Source organism: Myripristis murdjan, chromosome 16, assembly GCF_902150065.1.
Source record: "Myripristis murdjan chromosome 16, fMyrMur1.1, whole genome shotgun sequence".
In the NCBI taxonomy this organism is placed as follows: domain Eukaryota; kingdom Metazoa; phylum Chordata; class Actinopteri; order Holocentriformes; family Holocentridae; genus Myripristis; species Myripristis murdjan.
In genome coordinates, this window is record NC_043995.1 from 17,654,550 (window position 1) to 17,677,412 (window position 22,863).

Below are 22,863 nucleotides of genomic sequence, written 5' to 3' on the forward strand. Positions count from 1 at the left end.
ATTGTTCCTGAATTGGACGACAAGCACATTCCAATGAGACATGACTGTTATTTACAGCAAAATATAAAAACCACTTGATGGATTGCACAATGAGGAAGTTTGGACTTACTTGGCATATCCCATTCCTTATCAAGGGTTTTAGTGTATAAGAACATTTCCTATCTAAAGCCCTGAGGGAAATCAGCTAAGTGGTATTTAATGGTTTGAGGGCAAAAGTAAAATAATAGCTTCATCCAAAATACTCTGAAAGCACGTTTCTTCTTTCTCTGTGAGACATGATCTGACTCCAGCTCCCCCTCTGCTCTGCTCTGAGCTGAAATCTGTTAATGATCTCTTTGCCTTCAGTTCTAAGTGGGAGCAGGCATGTTGCATGCCCCGGGGCGGCGTTACATGCCGTCACGCACTCCAGACGGGACTGCTTAACTGCGGTCTGGAGCACGCTGGCATGGGGCTGCGGAATGCACATATACTGGGAGGGGGGTTGGGACAGAGGAAGAGGGAAGCACAGTGGCGTCTCTCTCCATTCGTCATTGGCCTCCATATTTAGAGTGCACCGAGTGTCTCTGATGAAAGCCGTCGATCACTTTGATTCCCTTTACAGGGGCCAAACATCTGGCACAACACTGTCTCTGGGCATGTGCTGTAGTGGCAGTCACACCATGTGCACCCCTTATTAGAGGAGTGAGCCAATCTAAACTGGGATTGGGTGTGCACTCCGTGGTTAATCGTGTATCACAGGTCACTCACATTTGGCTGGGGCGGGTCGAGTGTGCTAAACTGACACCAAAGTGCACTCAGTTTAATTACTTGGCAAGGAATGAGACCCTGTTTTACCAAAAAGTTTATTTTCTTTTAAAATGTTTGTACACTCAGTATGACAATGTGCTTACACAATACTTACAGAAGAGTAGGGTGAAACTTACTTTGTACATAGAAAAAAAGAACAAAACAAAAACTGAAATGATTCACCCCTACCACTGAAATAAAATAGAGGGCTGTGAGTCAGTGGGGTCCTAGGTTTGACTGAAGTGGGAACTGCAACAGGGGGGTTGAGCTGGTGAGGCTGGGTGGGCTCACTGTGCCCCCTGACCCTACTCCCCTGTGTACAGGTTTGGTAATATTACATATATTTACACTTTCAAACATGAAACAATAGTCCTTTTACAAAGTATTTGCTTATTTAAACATTCCAAAAACTATTTTTCAATATATTCACATATAAAGCAATATACATATGTTGGAACATTGTTTAATGCAATTTTATGGGCAAGAGATGATGAGCAGTTACTGACCCGATGCAAATGGAACAGTAACCTTGACACCAGGGCAAACTATGGAAATTAATGAGAAACAGTTTGCAGAGCATGACAGCACGGTGTCTGCAATGCTTAACAATAACCTTGTATGGTAAAAAGAGCAATAACACACAAGATGTTAAAAATCGCAATGCTACAACCATCATTCTATCATCATGTGAAGGGGAAACAGGGCAGGTACAAGTTGTTGGAGGGGGTGGGGTGCCAAACAGGATATGAGGACACACAGACACATAGCTAAACCTCACATCAAACACAGCATTTAAACCCTGTTCCCTTCATCATACATAGATTAAAAAAGGAAAAAAAAAAAAAAAAAAGATCAGTAACCCTATTGCCAACCTGCCGTTCATTGGCCGATGCAAAAGTGTATTGTGGGCACAAGCTCAATATAAACAGCTGAACTAGGACTTAGGGTTTCCTATTCAAGTGAAATATTCCCACTTCTTGGTGAGGACATATTACTTGGAGCAGGAGATCTGGAAAATGTAGGAATTTCCATAAGGATACCACCCTGACCTCAGCATACACCATGCATTCATAAAACAACAGAGGCTCCAAAGTCTTGTGGTTAAGAAGGCAGGGTTTGAGGAGTGGAAGCTTGGACCTCCACAGCCCGGCTAAAAGCAGCACCAGATACAGAGTCAGTGGCGGGGGGAGGTTGAAGCACGCACAAGAAAAAGTCCTATGGAGAGGAGGAAAAAACCAAAAAAACAAACAAACAAACAAACAAACAAAAAAACAAAACCAAAAGAAAACAAAACAAAATAGGAGTTTGTTTTTGCACATTGATCCATTTTAAACAGTGGAAAGAAATTATGAGCATTATGAACAATTAATAAACATGATTCTGATGCTGATTCACTTCAGTAATCCGCAGGCAGGGGTAGAAGTGTTTAAAAAGTGGAATTGAGGTGATCATCTTGGGAACATTTAAGAGCCACAAAAGGGTAAAAGCTAAAAATCAAAATATGTCAGTGAAAACATTAGTCTCTGTAGCACCCCTCAGTGTCTGTGAACACTTCACCTGGAGTCTCAGGTCATTCAGCAACACTTGAGTCCCTTGACAGTCTCTAGATTAGGGCCCCTCCACACACCACTTGGCCCGGAGAGCTTTCTGGGCAGCAGTTCAGTCTTTAGTCATAAATATGCGTATTAAACTACTTCACGGTTCAGGCTGGCTCATTCATACATGAATTAGTGAGCGGAAAGGCAGATCTGTGCGTCTCTTGTGTTAGCCCAGAGCAGGTGTCACTTCTACGGCCTCAGAGGCTAGTCCACCTCTGTGTCTTCTTTGGGCCTGTACACCGAGCCAAATCTCTGCATGTACTTCTTGATGTACTCCTTGGTCTTGTGCTTCACATTCTCATTACACTCGAGGTCCTCGGGGTTCTTGCAAGCTTTCAACTCCTTATTCATAACACCATGAGTCAGCTAGCGGAGTGGAGAGAGAAAAGGAAAGGGTTAGACAGGAAACGGTTAGACATTGCCCCTGTCAACGGGCGAGAAGTAAATGGCATTACTAAGATGTTTGACCGATAAAGTAGGATGGATGGCGGTTTAATTCATCTCTTATAGTGATTTTGTCCTTTATAATTTGAGACAATGAAACTCAATCTCTGAATGAGTGAAGCCAAGATCTTCTCTGCTTATTGTGCCAATGTGCTCAGCGTCTTGGTATGTCCGAGTGGCACTCAATATAAACCAGTCCCCACACAGTTGTGGTTGACAATCCATAGACCAACCAAGAACCACGGAAAAAAAAGACTGTTGTCCTTTGAAGCAGTGTTGGCTGAAAATGGCGTTTTAGAAAGGAATGAGTAAAACAAAGAAAGGGAGATAATAGTTTACATGTACAATGTGTTCCAAATCTCGTCCAAAAACAGTACAAAAACATCGCTTGGCTGAAGGAAGAAATCGTGGGAGCTCAACTATTTAGTTCTGGTCTGAGGGGAGCTTTGAGAAGTTTTCCTTTCAAGTTTAGCGCTGACCAACACTTTCATTCAGTGTGCTCTGACCGCTTAAAGGCCAAGAAAAGGTTCAATGCTTTCCCACATTAATGGAAACTCTCCATGCATGTATAAATACCCAGTTGTTTTTAACAAACAGTATCAGCCTTACCTTTCTAGCCAGGTGTTTGAAGTCATCGGTGTTGCTGATGCGTCCAAACTTGCAGTCTGGCTTTCGGTAAGGGTTTAGACATTGCACTATGAACTGGGACATCTGAGTAACAAGCACAAACATACACGAAAAACATCGTTAAAAACAGGGTTTTATGTAACACTTACATTCCCTATCTCTGCAGCCAAGACATGACAGCAGCCGACTGTCAGAATGGTAAAAAGATGGAGGTAGTTGCATAGCTTGAATTGGATAAAGATGGAGCAGATTAACACAATCAAAGTGTCTCAAATCACATCATAGGACAGAGAACATTACTTGCAGAGACTCTGGCTCACCTCTTTGCGAAACGTTTCTTTACTCTTTTTAGCCAGTTCACTGGAGGTGTCTGCTTCAGCTGTCTTGGTGGAGAACTGCAAAAACATAACAGGAAAGAAAAGTGGTACATTAAGTTGTTTTTTTCTCCCTCTAAAGAAATGTCATTTGTTGCACATTTAAGCTTGGTATTGCAAACCTGACCAATCACAAAGTAACCCCTTTCATCGCCCTTCATAACCTGTTCCTTTCACTACTTTGAAAAAGGCGTTGTAATGGCAGACCAGTACACCATTCCAAGTTCAGGAAAATCCAGCTTTGGGAATACTGACATTCTGCAGATGGAATACCATACGTGAGGCTGTGTCAGCTGTACTGCTACACTAGCTCAATCAAACATGGCATATGGCCATAGAACAGCTATCAAGGTCAGTGGAGCAACAAACAACACCTGGTCATGGTCACTGTTACAGTAGCCACACAAAGTGGGGATATCCTGCCAGGACGCTCCCTCTGGCCCCAAACCCTCAACAACTAAGGCAAGGCAGGCAACAGCTGACTGCCTATACCCACATCAGACTGCAGAGGATCAAAAGCATGCACAAAGGATTCACACATCTATCTCCACACCCCTGACGGGCATTTTAAGTCCAGACAGGGCCAGGAAGAGGACTCTAGAAAGGCGAAACAGCACGGTTTACACAGTGTAGCGCACAGGGCATAATTTTCAGGACCTGGACGCAGACACAGCCACTATCTAAACACATGCTGGGAAATGGTCCATGACCTCGTAGCAGTTCTTGGTGGGAAAACAAAAAGGAATCTCTCCATCTCAATTCTGTTACATGCGTTCTCATCTCTCTTCTGTTACATCTTCTAAAAATTGATCTCAGAGACAAAGGGGGCACTTACATAGTTAGACTCTAAAACAAGAAACCGCAGATAAACGAATGCAAGGTCTCCCAGATGGTTTCCATTATCATCAAAGGCAGGATAAAGATGAAGAGAGAAAACAAACGAGGCAGAGGAAGAGGAGATGAGCTGAGCCACCCCTCCCCTGACTGCCTAGGGGCTAAGGGACAGACAGCTGAGGGGGCGGCAGGATGATGATGTTAGGGTCACAGTTCTCCCTTCAAATCTTTATGTCTTTGGAGGTTCTGATGAAGTATTTTCATAAGTAGGATGAGCTGCCATCTAAGCTATAACACTCACTGAAAATGCTCTATGGTATCGTGCTAACGTTTTCTTTTTGTTTTTTTTTTTCTTCCAGACCTGGGTCACAGCTGAAAGTAATCACTTGTGCAGCATCTTCAATTACTTCAGGGAACAAACACTATAATCATGTTTTGCATCCAAGCACAAACATTCTGGGAACCAAAACAAAAAAAGGACAGAGGATCGTTTTGCGTTGCAAAATGAGGTAACGTGGGTATATTTTATACTGCTTTTACTTTACTAAATGTACAATAGACACACCAACGCATTACACCTTTATCTAGAACGTGCTCCCAAGATCACTCCTTAAAATTCACCTTGGAGGGGTTCTCATCATAGGTGGGTGTTCCTAGGTCCATCTCAGATTCATGGTCCACACTAGTATTGTCACTGCTCCCCTCCCAGGTTGGGGGGTCCCACTGTGTTTGCCTGACGTGCAGAGAGAGAAAACAAGACAGAAATATGTACAGAAGAATTACAGAGACACAGAAATATATGCACGCAGACAGACAGCAATACCAACCTTGTGACAACGTGGTAGTAGTAAATCTTGCCTTCAGGGTCCCGAGCCACTTTCCAACTGGGAGGTAGGACAATGGTTTTGGGCTTGGGTGGAGAGGGAGGAGGCAGGTCTATCACATTGTTGGGTACAATCATTTCCTGTAGAGGGTTTGGAAAACAAGGAGTCAACAACATATCAGTCTAAATTCACTTAAAAATACCTAAAACAACTTCTGATTTGTCACAGAGAAAGAATATAATTCCAAATGCTGGATGCAAATTCTAATGAACACCAGCACAGGACTGCTATTCTGATTGCTTCTTAGAAAAGGGTACCCAAACACAAAATATTTTCCTGGCAGATTATGTCACATCCTATCCTTAATCACAAATTTAAATGCTAATTTGTCATTGAATGAGACAGGCCTCACACTGCTGCAGCGCCAATGAATTTCATTATTTTCATGTATATGACACTTGCACCTCCTGGTGGGCAGAAAGAGGTATAGGTATGCATCATAATATCTTTAATTCATCATATCTTACATCATATCTTGAATTATTTTTTGCAAACTGTCAGAATTTAGACACAGATTCTTTTTATTCAATAAGCCTCAAAAATACTCTGAGTTGCATTACCTGTTGGACAGTTTGGGACGTGACAATAGTAGTGACTGTGCCTCCCTGCTGTACCACCACTCCCTGCTGGTGGCCGGTATAGACAGGTTGTCCATGCAGATAGCTGGCAGTGGGCTCAGTGTATGCCTTCAGAAACAGAGAACAATCACATCAGATAGGTCTAATGGAAATTTAAAAAATGTATAAAAGTAGGTTAAGCGTTTTCTGCATTCCAATAAAAAATAGAGTGATGAAGTATACAAAACAGAAAATAAAAACAGCAGATGGTGCGTGGGACCCCACCTGTATGACAGGAGTGTTTGCCTGAGGGTAGGCAGTGGGGATGCTGTAGATGGTCTGACATGGCTGGCCTTGGTAATAGATGGCCGTTTGTGTCTGGGCCTGCGCTGGGGCTGCAGCATATTGCTGCGCCGGCTGGGTCTGCACAGTGACTGCTTGCTGAGTGGTGGGGTCCCACAGAGTGGTGTAGCTCTGCTGGCCCTGCACCTGCGGGGCTGTCTGGGCAGGGACAGAGAGGACAGCGACCCCTGTGTCCTGGGCTGCTACAGTTGACTGGGTGTACTGCTGGGGGGTGCCAGGGGTGAGTTCCAGAGGGTTGGTGGTGATGTGCTGTGAGAGGTTGGAAACTGGAGGGGCCTGGGACGTGGAGGAAGGAGAAGGCAGTCCAAGCTCTGAGATATGAGGCTGGGAAGGAGTCTGTTCATAGTTTAGAGTGGTAACCATGGGCTCCACTGAAGGAGTAGGCAGCAATACTTTGCCTGCGTTGGGGTTGGTGGGGTCCACAAAGGTTTGGATAGGGTATCCAGGGGGGTAGGTGATGAAGCCAGGACTAGTGGCATATGCCAATGTGGGGTCATAAGCCATAGTCTGGAGCTGCTGCTGCTGTTGTTGCTGAAGTTGCTGTTGCTTCTGAGCTTCCCGCTGAGCAACCTCCTGCTCGAACAGTTTCCTGCGTTCCTCTGTGGACAGCTTGTTGCGGTCCTTTCCACCAACCACCCTTGGTGTCTTGGTGCTGTTTGATGGGTCAAACCTAAAAATCCCAAGAAAGAGACACCCTCGTTGAATGCAAAACCTTTTTTATTATATGCAAGTATACAAGGGTGTACAATGATAGAAAAGACAATGTTGGATTTTACCCAACAACAAAGAGTCCTACCGTTCCTCAGTACGTCGGCTACTTCTCTCGTAGGATGAGGGTGGTGGAGAGGTAGAGCGCCTCCTTCGTCGCTCCATGCTGCGTGGAGTTTTTTCAGAAGCTCGATCCCGATCCCGATCCCGATCTCGGTCCCGATCCCTATCCCGGTCTCGTTCTCTATCTCTGTCCCAGTCTCGATCCCTGTCTCTATCATAATCCCGGTCTCTGTCTCTGTCGCGCTCCCTCTCTTTCTCTCGTTCCCTTTCACGTTCTCGGCTACCAGAAGGGGTGCGTGGAGTCAAAGCTGTGTCTCGATCGCGGCTGCGATCTGTGTTGAAATCAATCAAATTAGTCACAAGCATACTGACAGAAATTAAAGTCAAAATAGGGCCTGTAAATGTACTTACCGTTTCCATCTTTCTCCACCTGACTTTTCTTTGGTATTCTGTATACCTCCTGAAAGGAATAGCATAACTTTGATTTCAAACTTCAGGATACAGTAACATGTCAACAGCTTACAAGAGAAAAAGAAGGAATCCAGTACATGTGCAAACATATATTTTTTAAAGCTTGTATTTAATCAAGTGACCATGTTTGCTTATACTTACCTTCAGGTCTTTCCAGCTTTCCAGGAGCCTGGCAGCCATGCCACTAATGTCCACAGCACTGAGTTGAGGTTCTTGACTCCTCTCACTTTCCACATCTGAGACCCCCTCCTCCTCATCTTGAGAAGGAGTTCCCACCACTGAGGGCTCCGTAGGTGCCACTGTGGCTTCAGAGGCTATACTGGCGTCTGGGGTTTCAGAGGTGACGGGAATATCAGTATTAGATTCACCAGGTTGCTCCTCACTGCTAGGAGTTTTTTCAGCTTCTTTCGTCTCTGCCTGGGGCTCCAGATTCTCTGCAGGCTGCTCAGGTGGAGCATCAGTAACTTCCATTTGGGTATACTGACTCTCAGTTTCTTCAACTTCACTGGCGTGTTGCTCTCCTTCCACCCCTATCTTCTCTTCCACTGGCTGATTGGTCTGCTCTTCTTCCCTCTCATTCTGTTCTTCCACGGTCTCCTTTGGCCCCTCAGATGAATTGTTAAGACCCTCACTCATATCCTCTTTCAAGTCAACATCTTTCCTCTCAACCCCCAACTCCTCTGCTTTGTCTTTTGCCTCCTCTGGTTGAGCATGGAGTTCAGTGCTTGGACTCATTGCTGCCTCTTCCTGTTTCTCCACCTTCAACTCTTTGACTGACTCCTCTGCTGGTTCCTTTGCTGGATTTGGAGCTTCACCTACTGCATCTGCCTTTGCCTGCTTTACATCAGGCAGTCCTGTACGCGAGGATTCATCTTCCTCTTCATCATCCTCCTCCTCTTCCTCCTCCTCCTTCCCATCAGATGCTTTGCTGGCATCAGAGAGTGCACTGTCCAGACTGTTTTCACTGATGATTTTGAGGCGCCGATACACAGCCCGTTTTGGGGTATCATTGTCCAATTCTGGTCCCAGTTTGGTAGAGGAACCATCAGGGGTGTTGAGGGGTGTTTGAGCACGGGATGTGCTCTCACTTGAGTAGCCATCCATCTCAGCAGGCTGTGGGAGTGTGTGTGTCTGGGCCCATCGCTGAATGAAGGTCAGGACTCTGCTCTCCTCCAACATGTTCTTAGTAGAGATGGGTAGCACAGCAAGGGTCTTCATAATCTGTAAACAGTATATAAAAGTGTGTAAAAAGATCAAGTCAAGTCATAAAGCTACTTGAGCGTGATGTAACTATGTTATAGATATATTAATGGAAAAACAATCATAAATGTCACCTCAAACTGCAGTTTGATGTTGTTGGCACTGTTGCCCTTAGCTTCAGAGAGTTCTACCATGAAGATCCACAGCAGCGACAAGCCATGATGGTCTAAGAACTGCTTCAAGCACGATGGATTCTGAGTATTCTGTGCAATACAATCAAAACAAATATCTCATCATGCTGCAAAAATCATTACAAATTTAGTAAACCAGTGGTAACAACTTGACATATGAAAAGCTCAGATTGCTTTACTTGAATGAGCTTTAAACAGATGAGTCTCTGCTCTATGGTTTCCACCCGGACCATCAGTCTGCAAAGGGACACCACTTCCTTCTCATCATACAGGCCCTCTCCATTCTCCAGCAGTGCCTCCAGCTCTTCATCCACCTGAGGCAAGAAAATGTGACGTCATATGTTGTATAAAAATGTACCTTGGTAAAGAGACAAATTCAGACTGTACATATGCATGGAACTGACATGGCAAAAACCCAAGATAATAGGTCAAATACGTATCACTTCCAAATATACCACTTGTCTTGCATTAACTGTGCGCTTTGTGAACAAATCTACCTTTTAGCTCAATGAAAATGGTGGATAGGTAGATGAAATATAGTTGGAATCATTAATGCAGGCCCACAGATAAACAGAACTGCTTCCTGTACAAGTGATGAAACAGTCCACTACCATGGGAAGCAGTCTTAAAATAGCCTGCCTTTTGTGTTTCAACTGTGTTATTTATGGATAGAACCAGTTACTGGGGCTCTCAGAGCAATTAGCCTGATGCCTGTTCAAACATGACCAAGTTCTGCCTGAACAACATCACTGCCGGTCACAGCTTGGAGGAAATTTTTGACACTGCAAATAATGGCTGTTCAGAGAACTAATACAATGTCTAGAAAGAACTGTTGGAAAGATGCATTTTCAAACATGACTAAAAAAACACTAACCGTGGTGAGAGCGCTCACTGTATCCTTCTTTCGACTGCGGTCTTTCTTCATCTTCCCTCCAGCAGCTCGGACACTAACCCTGTTCTCCCCACCCAGGAAGCCTCTGCAGCTCGGAGCCCCACAGAAGCATTTCTGGGCCTCTTTGCTAGTGGGTTAAAATATGAAAGAGGTGAAAAGAAAAAACAAGAATAAGCCAATAAATAAAAAAAAAAGTTAAATAACCAGTCGTCTGCTACATGACAGCTATGTGAATTTAAATGTTTCATGCAACATGCCAACTATATGACCTTAAATGTTTTCATGCATGCAACAAAATAAGGGAAAATGCTGAAATCCGCGCTACCAACTGTAAAAAACAAACAAACAAACAAACAAGAGACACATACCCGTATCTCTGGAACTGATAATCAAAAGTCAGTTCAGTCCCTGCAGTCACTGCTTTGGTAGTGAAGAACCCAACTCTAAGCTGGCCATTGACTGTCCACTGCAATCAGATACAAAAATAAGGTCAGACAGCTCACTGTGAAAAATAAACTGAATTAGTATAGATAGAAGGGGCCTTATTTAATCAATGTACCTTTTGGGTCTCACAGTTGGGCTCACAGCTGTGGTTCATGAAACGAGAGCAATTACCCTTCAACGTGGCATCAATGATCTGAAGAGATATAATGGAATGTAAAGTATTTTGTCAGCCACTTTACCTAGATGATTAAGCACAAGAACAGGTGAAATATTTTCATTTGTTTATAATGTGTCATATATCCACACTTACCTCGTTATTCTTTAGAGACATGAAATAGTAGTGGATGTTCTTATTGCGAGCATACTCTTTCACCCTTGTTTTGAATTCCTTGTGGTCCAACACCTCACCACAGTATTCCAGTACAAAAGTGTTCCTGAAATGAAAATCCAAACAAACAAGTGAAACGCTGCTAACATGGCAAAGTTGAAATAACGTCCATTTTATTCTTTGATTGCTTTGGTCCACTTAAGTTTATCAATAGTCTAGCCCTTAGAGGTTCTTATCTGATTGCTATATTTGATGTAATTTCTGCTTTTTGTTCAGATTTTGTTTTAATGTTTCTTTTACCTTAATCTGTTGTACTTTTCTTCCTTTTTGTCTGTATTCATTGATTTCACTCTATTCGGCACCAGAGATTGGCAACCACATTTGCAAAAGCTAATAGGGAGCCATCCAATAAACAACTAAACAATAAAATCCTGGTGACAATTTCCCCTAAACAGGAACATCAATAATTGTCATATATGATGGCTTCCTTTCCAGTGTGCTACATCTGTATTTTGTCCATTTTCAACCTGAAATTGTTCAGTTTAAAAAACACAGACATATTTTGTTTTAAGCAATACTCATAACTTCAAAATTAATCCATAATGTGCTGCACTTTCATTTTCGAAGAATATGCATTAACTTCTTCAAATAGTTCAAATATTTAATTTCAGAATGTAAAGAATGTAACTTTTTATGTTTTTTTATGTAGCATAATTTTGGAAGACTTATAGAAGGCTTACGGAGACAAGTCTTTTGCTGCCCGTAGACCCCAGCCCTTGTCTTCTGTGAGGATAACTTCGAAGTCTGCATGTTGTTTCATCTGAAAGCGTCGGTTAGAGCAGTACACTCCATTCAGGCACCGTGATGAGCTAAGGAGAGCAATATCATGAAGACAAAAAAGACATTACCTTCTTTGTGAAGTTCAGCTCATATAATTTGTTCAACGTGTGAACAAATTAAGAGTTCCTCTGTATTTTTTATTTAAAAATTTCATATTCTTTTTTTTTTTTAAACTAGATTTGAAAACATGGACGGCGTTTGGTATGATTTGTGCTATACTGTCCAGCTCCAGTTCATTATACAGTGGAAACCACTTATAGTGATCACATCCATCCAGGCTAAATTGATTACTATAAGCAGATGCTTATAACCTTTTTTTCTTTATTTTTCTTGCATATGACAATTTCATAGACATTTGTGTATATATTACATAAATCTAAAGTAATGAAAAAGACAGCTTTGCTATTTACTCAATTTTATTTTACTGTTTCAATGCAATGCATCAATGCATGAAAAGACCCAAACTGAACAATGTAAGTGAACTACTTCATAATAATACGCAGGTTATTTAAATAGGATTTGTATACAAATGATTCTGTCCCAAGGTTTTTGATCTGTATAAGTGGTTGATCACTTTGACTGTGATCACTACAAGCAGTTTCCACTGTAATGCGCCTTCATTATCACTAAAACATTTATAAAAACAAATCATGTAACCAAGTCTAAAATGAGAGAGAATCTGCAGCTGTGCGTATGCTGGGTCTCAACAATATTTCCCCCATGCTTTTCTACACTATCTTTTACAATTTGTAAACCTTCCAAGAAAAAGAATTAAACCACCCAATTCTTCTTCCATGCACTTCCAGATTTCTAAAACCTATACAGCAAGAACCCTACAAACTCTTTTATTAAGTAAATCAGATATAGTTAACCAGATGCGTGTCGTCTGAAAGTTCTGCCACAGATTTACTGTTATGTAACAACTCACCACTCAATCATCAGCAGTCGGTTTAAGCAGTCTTCCCCACAAGCTAGCACTCCACGAGACCGTTCGTCTCTGGACAGCACCGAGCACTCACACTGCATTCTCTTGATATCTCGATGAGATTTGTTCTTTTTTCTGTAAATTAGATGCAAAAGTTTTGAAGATCTAAGTTTAATATTTTGATGTTATATTATGATAACATATGAGCAAAGAGTGACTTGCTTGATATGAACCAATCTGGACAAGGCCTTACCTCTCAGTCAGATATAGGTTCTCCTCAATCAAATCAAAATAAGGGGGCATCTTTTTAGCTTTGGCCAACTCTCTCCATTTATTGGCATCTTGAAAGTCCTGCAGAGTAAGTAAAGGGCGGTACACCTCAGCCTTAACAGATGTTTCCTTAGAGACATCAGTATCTTGGCGCTCTCTTTTGACAGCAGGTCCAGGTTCTGCCTCATTGTCTGAATCTGACTCAATCTCTGGACGCCGTTTCTTGGGAGGCCCCCTGCCTTTGTGAGGCCTGAGGGTTTCTTCTCTAGGGGGGTCAGGCAAGACAGAGCCTTCACTGGCAGAGCCTCTTGTGTTGCTGCTTATTTCATGACCTTGGACAAAGCTGGGTGACCTTAAAGTGCTAGGTCCATTGCATTCGACTGCTATTTTGCTGAGTCTTAATGCTTTATCTCCACTGTCGTCCTCATGGTCATTTGTGAGAGAATCAGGATGGACTTCACCTGCAGGATCCTGATAATGCTCAAGCATATGGAGGTAGGGTTGTCTGCTAGTCTGCATGACTGAGGGTTGGTGGTTCCAGGAGACATTATTTTGAACATACCCCTGTCCTGAAGGAGAGATTCCTGTCTGTTTAGAGTTCAGTAACTGTGGCCCATGACTGCTATCAGGCAACTGGTATGTACTGCTGGGTTGCTCTGGCTGTGAGAAATCCCAACTCAGGTTAAATCCATTCTTCTTGTTGATCTCGTCAGCACTGGAGAAGTCATCATGTTGGTAATGGGAGTGCATCCTTCCATCTCTGCCACTTACATAATGCTGTTTGTGCCCTTGTTCAGACGGTCTGGAATTCTCAAGGCAGTGGGAAGAACTCTGGTTCATTGTTGCACTAATCTTTGGTCTTTCGGGGGCACTGTTATTACCAGTCTTGTAAGGCGGACCCTCTGATTGACTAGTGCTGTCAATCATATTGCTCTGGGATTGACATAACGTGCTGTCATGTGGTGATGCATGTACACTGGCATATGCACCACTAGTCTCCTCACATACAGTCAAAGCACTTTCCTGCCTTTGCTGTGAACTGACTTGAGTTGGAACTTCACTGATATTCAGGTCAGCTGCTTGATTAGCATGCTGCAGCTCTGAGCTACTCATTGGACTGGATGAAGGGGCTCCTGTGTCCTGCGTATCCAGTGTTAAGGAAGAATTCTTTGGCACTACTACTACAGAGTGCAATCGTTTAATTGCCTCTCCACAATCAGAGTCATACTCTGAGTCTTCACTGTCACTAGCCTCACTCTGCCCTCCTGATCCGTCCTGATTCAGTGATTTCCTCTTACCCGGTTTGATCTTGTGAGCACTTTCCTTAGATTTTTCTTCAGGACCTTCACCATTCCAACTTTCCATTTTTGTGACTTTCTCGACATCTTGCAATGTACTGTTAATGTGTAGAGGCTCACCTATGTTTGTAGTTTGCTCAACAGTAGGTTTGGAGACAGAGCGCTCATCCCTAGTGCCTGCTTGTAACAGCTCACTTTGGTCTTCGCATGCACCTTTAACTGATATGCTGTCAGAGTTGATTTCCTGCTTAGAGATCTCTTCCTGCTTCATCACTATGGAATGTGTATCAGGTTCCTTCCTAATCTCATCTTTTATTCCAGATGACTCCTGTTGGCTGATGTCTTTAGAAAACTCTATTTTTTTGACAGAGATAACTTTTTTAACAGTAGGTTTACTTTCTGTAGTAAATATCATTTGTGAGTTATCACTGTCTGATGTGTCTTGCCCAACAATATCCCAACGAGATTTTTTTGTGTTACTGTTGCTTTTCTTAAGTGAACCAGTGTTCTGCTGTGCACTTGTATGTGTCAGCTGATTCTCAGGTTCAAGACGTGATGAATCAGATTTTACAGAAGTGCCTGTGCAAGGCTGTATGTTGATCATCACATATTTATTCAATTGAATATTATCTGGCTTAGTATCCTGCTGAACATGGTCTGTGACATGTGAATTCTCAGCAGCGATTAAGGATTTTGGCCCCGATGAACACTGAACAAATGTTTTGTCCTGGCTAGATAATACACTATCATTACTACTGCATAAATTTAACACAGCTGCATTAGAGTCGACATGTGGTAGATTATTAGAACAAAGGCTATCCTTCACAATGGGCAAGTTTTCCTGGGAAACCTTTGCATGCATCAGGCTTCCACTAGAAGTGTTCTCAGAGGTTATTGGCAAGGCTTTTTTATTCTCGTTTTCGATATTTGAGCTTGTTTCTTTTATTCTCTTGGAAGATTGTTCTTGGAAATTCTTATCAAGGTATGGGACCATCTCCTTGACATCCTTGCTGTCTTGCTCCTTTCTTTGACATGTACCATCTAGTTGAGAATCTGACTTTTCAGCAGGACTTAAATGTGTTGATATCTTACTAGGGCTGTGAAATGTGTCCTTTGATTGTCTCTCAATTACACTGGTTTTTGTAGAGGCCTTAGATGGGGTCATGTGCTTTGAATCTGGCTTGCTGGTTTTCTTTTGGGAGGTTTTACAGGTCTCCTCAGAAACAGAACTTCTGTCTGAGGCCTGTGACTTTCCTTTATGATCTGCCTCAGAGTCACTGGAGCTGCTTTTTTGGCGTCTTCTCTCATATGTTTGTGACTGGGTGTTCAGACTTGAATGAGCAGATTTGACATTGGTCTCTGACTTGTGATGGGTTGTTGATTTATGGTAATTAGGCTCAGGTGAGCACTTGTGCTGGCAATCAGAATCCGATGTTCGCCTTGAAGCCCTTTCAGACTTTGAAGAAGATTGTGTTCTTTTATCCACCTCTGAAGAGTGAGGAGAATTAACAGATTTAGAGTCTTTGTCAGATTTCAAATAGGAAGATGATTTTGAGTCTTTCTGTGAACTTGAATGGGTGGATGATCTACTGGAGTCACTTGTCCTTGTTCGATTCTTTCTATGGTCCTCTTCAGAGTCAGAACTGTCTCGGGTTCTCTCAGTACGGGAACGAGAGCTTCTTCTCTCTCTGCGTGGAGAGCTCCTGCGTGATCTCCGGTCAGAATCATGATAATACGACCTATCTGAGCGTGACCCTCTTTCACCTCTGGATCTCTCAGATCTGGAGTGGGATGAACTTGTCCGAGAGCCTCTTGATCTAGACCGTGATCTAGACCTGGACCTTCTGCGATCTTTGTCTGAACGGGATGAGCGCAATGAAGTGTGTCTTGAATCACGGTCTGATTTTGAATAACTAGAAGATCTTTCACGGTTCTCTGACCGTTTAGAGGAACTCTTTTCCTTTTCCTCAACATTTGACCCAGAGGAAGACTTTTTAACCTCCTTGCTTCTGCTGTCTGACTTTGTTTTGCTTGTGGATTCACTGGACTTGTGGCTGGAAGACATGTGGACTGAATCACCATCAGATTCTGAGGGAACACTATCAGATTGAGACCTAGTTTTCCTTTTGTATACTTTATCCTGCTCTGTGGCACTAGAGCTCTCTCCATCTTTTCCTGAGGAATCAGTTGACTTCTTGAGGCTCAGGGTTACCCTCGTCTCAGAGGCTTCTGTGTGAGCATTCTCAGAGGGGCAGTCACTGATATTATTCTGAGGCTGGGGTGTAGGGAATTCCGTTCCACTTTTACTTGAAGATTTAATCAAAACCTCAGAAGAGTGTGACTCCTGTGACACGGTGCTAGATGTCGGTTTCTCTTCAGTAACAGAGGAACTGAGAATTTGCTTCTTGAAATGCATCTTTGATAGGTCCGTTTTGGATTTAGGGGCCAAGGACACTGATGTTTGAGGGGAAAGAGTCTCTGCTGTTGATGTTGGCACCACAGATGATTGCTTTTTCTCAGTTTTACTATCTGTATTCTGCCCTACTTTGTCTTGAGGGACTGAGGTTGCCAGTGGTGAAGCAGAGGGAGGTTCAGGAAGAGACTTGTCAGGGCTGGGAGGGACGAACAGCGGGCTCTGCAGGGACTTTTTTGTCTGTGTGAAGCTGAAGGACACTTTCTGACGACCCTGCTCTTCAAGGTTCACCTTCATCTTGGTCCCTTTAGGCAAGAGACGGTTGGACAGCATGACTCTGGGAGAAAGGCTTTTCATTAGAGCTGCCTTGGAGAGGCCCTCCACTGTGACCTACAACAGAAAAGAAACCACAAATAAGAGTGTAAACTGAGCTCTCTGAGCCATATGTGAAAGTAGAGACACAGATTGTATTCTAACAATAAAATGTTAACAAAAATCTCAAACAAAAGCAGATATTTATGTTAGTAAAGACTTACCGAGGTACCACTCCCCTCCTCTCTGCAGTTATACAAGAAGACCATGTCCAGATTAAAAAAAAGAGGAAAGACAGAGGTCACTTAACAAGGAGGCATTTCATCAAGCTTTTCATAACAGCTTGCAGATAATTAGGAGAAACATAAAATATCTATTCTGCAGGTTAGCTTGTTGGATGTGAATATCTCTCAACATTATACGTGTCCTCTAAACTGCAAAAACTTTCTAGCTCAAGGTCTTCTGCCCAAACTACAGCAGTGTCATGTAGCTATTTTCCAATGCTGCGTCTTGTGATTCTGCTTTCCTGAATCAAAGTGCAAGAAACCTATTCTGCTGAAAACACAAGGAGGTAAGCTTTGTTTCATGAATTCTAACAGGTCATGAGAAAATACTGTGACTAAAAATGATTTTGTTGTTTTTAGCTTCTTTTCAAAATGGCCAACAAATTTTATACTTGTTTGAGCTTAATCCTTGTACATTAAAAAAAAAAAAAAAATAAGAAAAGGGGTGAGATAATCCACTGACTGAACATTCTGAGTATTCTCTTCTGCACACTTTGAGAAACTCTAATTTTTAATTTGCACCGAGGACATGAATGCTTATGAGGCAATGGCCAGTTTCCCTTGGTGTCCCTTTGTCCACGTAATATATGGCAGTGTGCATTTAAAAAAAAAAAAAATCATTAAAATAAAATAGATAATAACATATCATAAAAAATGGTAATGTTAAAGCAATGTTACAATAAGAGATCTTTCATTTTAATAAAACAGCTTACAAAGGGTTCATGGTCAATGATTTTGATATGCCACATAAAATAAGATCCATGTTCAATTGATTAAAGATCAGCAAAACTTAAGTGTATTTATGTTTTCGCCTTCATATTTTGACTATGTCAACTCTATGGAACAACAGAGTTGATGCTGGACAGCCAGGGCCTGCCAACTTACAAGGAAAAAAGATAATAAATCTAATAATGAATCCTGGACTGGGACTATAGGTCTAATAAAGGATATGAAATTATAAGTTTTACATCACGTGGCCATATATGTTGGTATGTGATATAAATAGCCTAAAATATTACCATGAAATAGTTCAACAGCTGCCTGAAATATTACAATAATGATTAAAATGATCACTTGACTGTACTGATAAAAATCTTTAATCATGAGCTGTTTAAAATAGGCCAGACTTCAAACACTGCTTAGACTTTGGACAAAAAGAGGTAACTTGTCTTGGTCCAGTTTGGACAGTTCCCATTCCTTGTTTCTCTTCCACTATCTGGCAAGCCTAGTTTTATATGGTTTAAGCCTGTCAGACAATCATGAAACAATATCAATCAGCAGGACTATAACATTATCTTATGGGCCTGAATACTATTTATTCTTAAATACGCAATGAAAGCCTCATACCAAAGAGCAGCTTTCATTTAGTTTTAAGTTAACAGAGAGGGTGTCTTAAAATTTTTATTGATGAAAATAACGTCAATCGTGAATTACAAACCCAGACCAAAATAATATGCTCCCTTAACCCAGGCTGAGAGTGGTGGTGCTTCCATTTTCAAATATGTTTAAGATAATCAATCAGAACAAAAAAACATACTGAGAAACAAAGATTTGAGTATGTAAAAAGGTCATGGACATGTGGGTTTTTGTTCTCCATTCTTTTGTTCTATTAAACTCTGTCTATTTTCCTTAGGGTGGGCTACAGTATGGGTGCTAGGCAACAACTGGGTCACTTATTCCTTTAGGATTTTTTTTTTCCTTTCCTTGTGACCTTCAAAACCAGACACTTGTACAGTGACATTCAGTTACATGTGAAGAGCTATAACAAATGGCCTACAATGAAACAGCTAACCACTATCAATATTCCTTTTTAACAGATTGTGTTTATTAGTCAACCTTGTGATCCCTTTCAGCATAGCTTTTCAAAATAAATTTACTGCAAAGATACAAATGTTACCCCAAATGTAATGTGCATCTGTTTCACAACTGTAAATACGTGTAGACGGACATCCGCTAAAACTAAGTAAGCTTAATAAAGCCTAATCAAGGTCTTGTTGGACATGTAAGCTTAGCTTATAGGAATGGAAAATAACTGCATCATGCAGTATAGTCTTCCCTGTGAAACCACTATAATAGAACAAATGACTTAGGATCACCTCATGAATCAAAAGTACTACACAGTAAGGAAGTGCCATGGTTAGCACATGCCACAAGGATAACAACTTAAAACTTGGGAACAATTACAAATGAAAACCCAAGTTCATGTTAAAGTAGGCTATCTCAGACATCCATTATGAATTGCACTGAAATGCATTGTCTAATACCTGATCTCTGACTTGAGCAGAGTGTCCATTGAGGAACACGTCTAGGGTTAGTAGGCCTGTAGAGGCTGCTGGCCAAGAATAATCCAATTCAGAGAAATGAGCCCTCCAAAGTGATGTCACACCTGACAAAAAGAAAAATAGGGTTGCAATGAACTCAGGCACTTTTGCCTATAGCATCTTACAGCTAACCTGTTACAAACTCTTAAATATAGACATCTGATTGAACTCCCACAAATGCAGAAATATCACTTCTGGCTTGTTTCAGACACAGCCACATACATATGCAGCACGGCGTGTCCTGTCGGTGCAAAGGGCATGGTCTCTGCAGACCACCGAGGAACATAGATGGTTTCTTATGCCTTTCTACGGTTGAGGAAAACTACTTGAATGCAGAGCGTTTCGAGCTGGGACTGTTGTGTTATCTATTGTTACAATGTGGCAGGAACAGCCGTTGCACGTCTTAATATTTTTGTTTGCGAGGGGATGAAGAGATAGCGCCTTTTCTGTGCCACTTGGGTGATTAATCTCGCATGGTGTTATTTGGACGCAACACGTCAATAAAAACAAAGCCTGTCGCGCATCTCTGAGTTTAAAACGGTGCTATCATGGTCGACTACCTAGTACTCTCCTAGATGGAGGAGAAACATGGATGCAGTGCAAGCAGAGAGCAGATCCCCTTATTGGACATGGAGGGATCAAACAAGCTGACCCACGGAGAACAAAGGGTCTATGTGGAGTCGCCATAGATCTGTTAGAACTAACGAATAGACCCTATCATAAACCATATCAGAGTGAATGATTTGAAATAAATTAAGAAAGTAACTACAGCATGGCCTGTGCAGGAGGAGAACGGCCAACCACAACAGGGCCTTTTAAAAGGCTGAATCTTCCCTGGCTAATAAAATACTCAGCTAAAGTTATCTAGCAAACCCATCAAGATAACATCCATCGAAATTGGCTACCTAGTGCTACCAATGCACGCCATGTACCTGTGGTTAGCAAAGTGGGTGAGACGGCAATGGCTATTCATTTGTAATGCTGCTTGGTTAAAAACAGCTAAGCTAACTTATGTTAGCTAACATTCACTGGTAACACTCCGTAGGCCATCTTTAAAGATAGCTTGTCCTGTGCTATGCGTGCTTCATGTGTCAGATCAGTGTTAATATTAAAAAGGATAGCGTGCTATGCCCTGTTAATGATATCAGTATGAGCGAGTGTAACAGGGGTTTAAGCTATGAAACAGTGGTAAACAATCCAATTTCCTCCTGCAAACAGAAGAGCATCTTTTCTCACAGCTAGCAGGGACAAGCTAGTAATGTTATGAGCTAGCTAACTAACTCTCGAGCTGGACTTAACAGAAAGACTACTGGCAGTTACAAATTCATGTTGGACTGGTAGCAACTGCATTAGGTCCATTTGTCTGACATCACCACCTAAATTTGCTGGATAACCGGCGAGCTTGTTACTTTTGCCAATTTTATGAACACAGGGGAAGGATTTCTGATACGTTTCCGTTTCGGGAAATAATGGACCCGTGTACTCTGCACCCGGCTTCGCTAGCATGCTAGCTAGTCTTGTTTGTGTATTGGCCAAATGTTGTCAAAATAAATTACGAAGCAGCTGTCGGTGAGATACTCACTTTACCAGATGCTTTAGGTCACAAGGCTCCCCCATCTTCGAAACCACCAGCAACCGGCCCTTTTAAAAACATCAAGCAATGTATGCCGACGTCAAATCCATACGGGGTTGTCGGAAATGATCCTCGGCTCGCTGGCTCTGCCGCTGCGCCTCAGCCCGGGTGAGCGTCGGTGTTGAGCTAGCATGAGCTGATAAGCTTATTCAAGAGCTGGACGGCAGGTTGAACACTCAAAAGATCAACCAATTTGTCTTTGGCCAAAGCGTGTGGTATGACTGCTCGACGAAAACTCGATCCGCTAGCAAGTTTATCAACATTTCTTTTGAATAACTTTTTTTTTTTTTTAATTCCACACTGACCCCAGCAGGAGTATGTTGCTGGCTGCGGCTGCTGTGCTCAACATCACATGATTAGGGAACACAGCTGGCGCGAACACAGTAGTGTGCAGCAGGTCCGAGTTTACACACAGCTTCAGTAGAAACTCTGCAAGTCCAACTTTTACAGAGTGTATGTCTGTCTGTGTCATTTTAACACCGTGAAAACAGCCTCACTGCAGAGATAGGCTTCCTCCAACTAGCTGCCTCTGTGATGTCTGCATCACCGGCGAAACCAAACTCACAAAACTCATTGACGCTTTTTAATAAATCAGTCAATTTTGTATGGCCTGAGACAGGAGGGATGGGGTAGCTGCAAAATTGGGTGCAGCCCTGCTCGACTGTGTGAAGTATTCATGTGGATCGGTGTGGAAAGAAATTAGAAAGGGTGGTGGAGGGAGGCTCATTACCAGGGATCCCAGTGTGGAAATTATTTTACTAAAGTATGCAGTTATTCAGACTTAGAATTAAGAAGTTTTAATGGTGTAAAAGATTCATATTGACTGCAAAAATGTCATTGGCAGAAGGGGTGCTGATCTTGGCCCCACAATTGGTGTAGTTAATGAAAGGTGTAAAGGCAGGTGTAATACAGATGTTGAAACAGCCGCTGCATGGACCAGCTCGGTTTATTGTACTCTAAAGTGATATAATAAACTACTCTGCTGCATCAGATTTTGAGCTCACTCTACATTAGTTATTCTGCATAGATATTGGAGAAGTAAAATTGGAGAAGTAAAACTGGAAGAGGACCATCACTCATCTGGCCCAAGTGGTGGGTTTTTCAACCAGACAAGTCAGAGTGTAGTATAGCTGAGTAAAGAAATGCATTCAAATAGTTTCTGACAACACTTGCATTCCTTTTTACATGAGAAACATGATTCTTGTCACAGGTGCCAGTTTAGCTGCAGGGGTAGACAGCCTGCTGCAGTTTTTACTGACAGTGAACCTACAGTACAGAAGGCTAAGCAGTTTACAAAAAAAAATAAAGAGTTAAGCGTTAGCTCCAAGATGCAGTATTGATAATAATGTCCAAATCTTCCCAGAATTATTATGCTTTGCACTGGGTTTTTAAATTGTCTGTGCAGTTTTTGCAAAAAGTGGAAAGACGAGGACAACTGGGCTCATGGTGGTGGGAAACATTTGTTGAGCTAATATTATCTTTACAAATCGTGACATGCTTCCAGTGAAGCATATGCAAATCCTCCTTAGGCTGCAATGAACACATGAGAGAAGAAAATAATGGATTTGCATTGTGCAGTGAAGGCTGAGAGAGTAGACTGCTATGGTGAAGTGATGTTCCTTCATAACCATAGTGGGGCTGTGGGGCCTGGTGTGAGTGCACTGATAATGTATGGCTGTTCTCTCTGACCGAGGTGCAAAGTGATTTCAAACACAGGATTTGGCTTAAAGTTGAATGAGGTCTTTGACACATTAAAGTCCCCATTACAGCTGTATAATGCAATTTTTTTGTTGTTGTTTCTTT

At 42.2% G+C, this 22,863-nt stretch overlaps 1 protein-coding gene across 2 annotated transcripts; it reads right to left on the minus strand.

The window, feature by feature from the left end:
* Positions 1 to 826: 826 nt before the first annotated feature.
* Positions 827 to 21,459, minus strand: setd2 (SET domain containing 2, histone lysine methyltransferase). Of its 2 annotated transcripts, XM_030071725.1 has the most exons (22): positions 21,010 to 21,459; positions 19,371 to 19,492; positions 17,047 to 17,068; positions 12,783 to 16,900; positions 12,533 to 12,664; positions 11,505 to 11,633; positions 10,747 to 10,870; positions 10,552 to 10,629; positions 10,361 to 10,458; positions 9,975 to 10,119; positions 9,280 to 9,414; positions 9,044 to 9,172; positions 7,851 to 8,930; positions 7,650 to 7,698; positions 7,264 to 7,570; positions 6,390 to 7,137; positions 6,108 to 6,233; positions 5,491 to 5,627; positions 5,285 to 5,396; positions 3,776 to 3,850; positions 3,438 to 3,539; positions 827 to 2,750 (listed from the first exon to the last, which is right to left on the minus strand). In XM_030071725.1, exons 2-22 carry the CDS (start codon positions 19,397 to 19,399, stop codon positions 2,589 to 2,591), a joined length of 8,037 nt encoding a protein of 2,678 aa, XP_029927585.1. In that variant the 5' UTR covers positions 19,400 to 19,492; positions 21,010 to 21,459; the 3' UTR covers positions 827 to 2,588. The 2 variants fall into 2 exon arrangements, with proteins under 2 accessions (XP_029927585.1, XP_029927584.1); XM_030071724.1 differs by lacking the exon at positions 19,371 to 19,492.
* Positions 21,460 to 22,863: the final 1,404 nt, after the last annotated feature.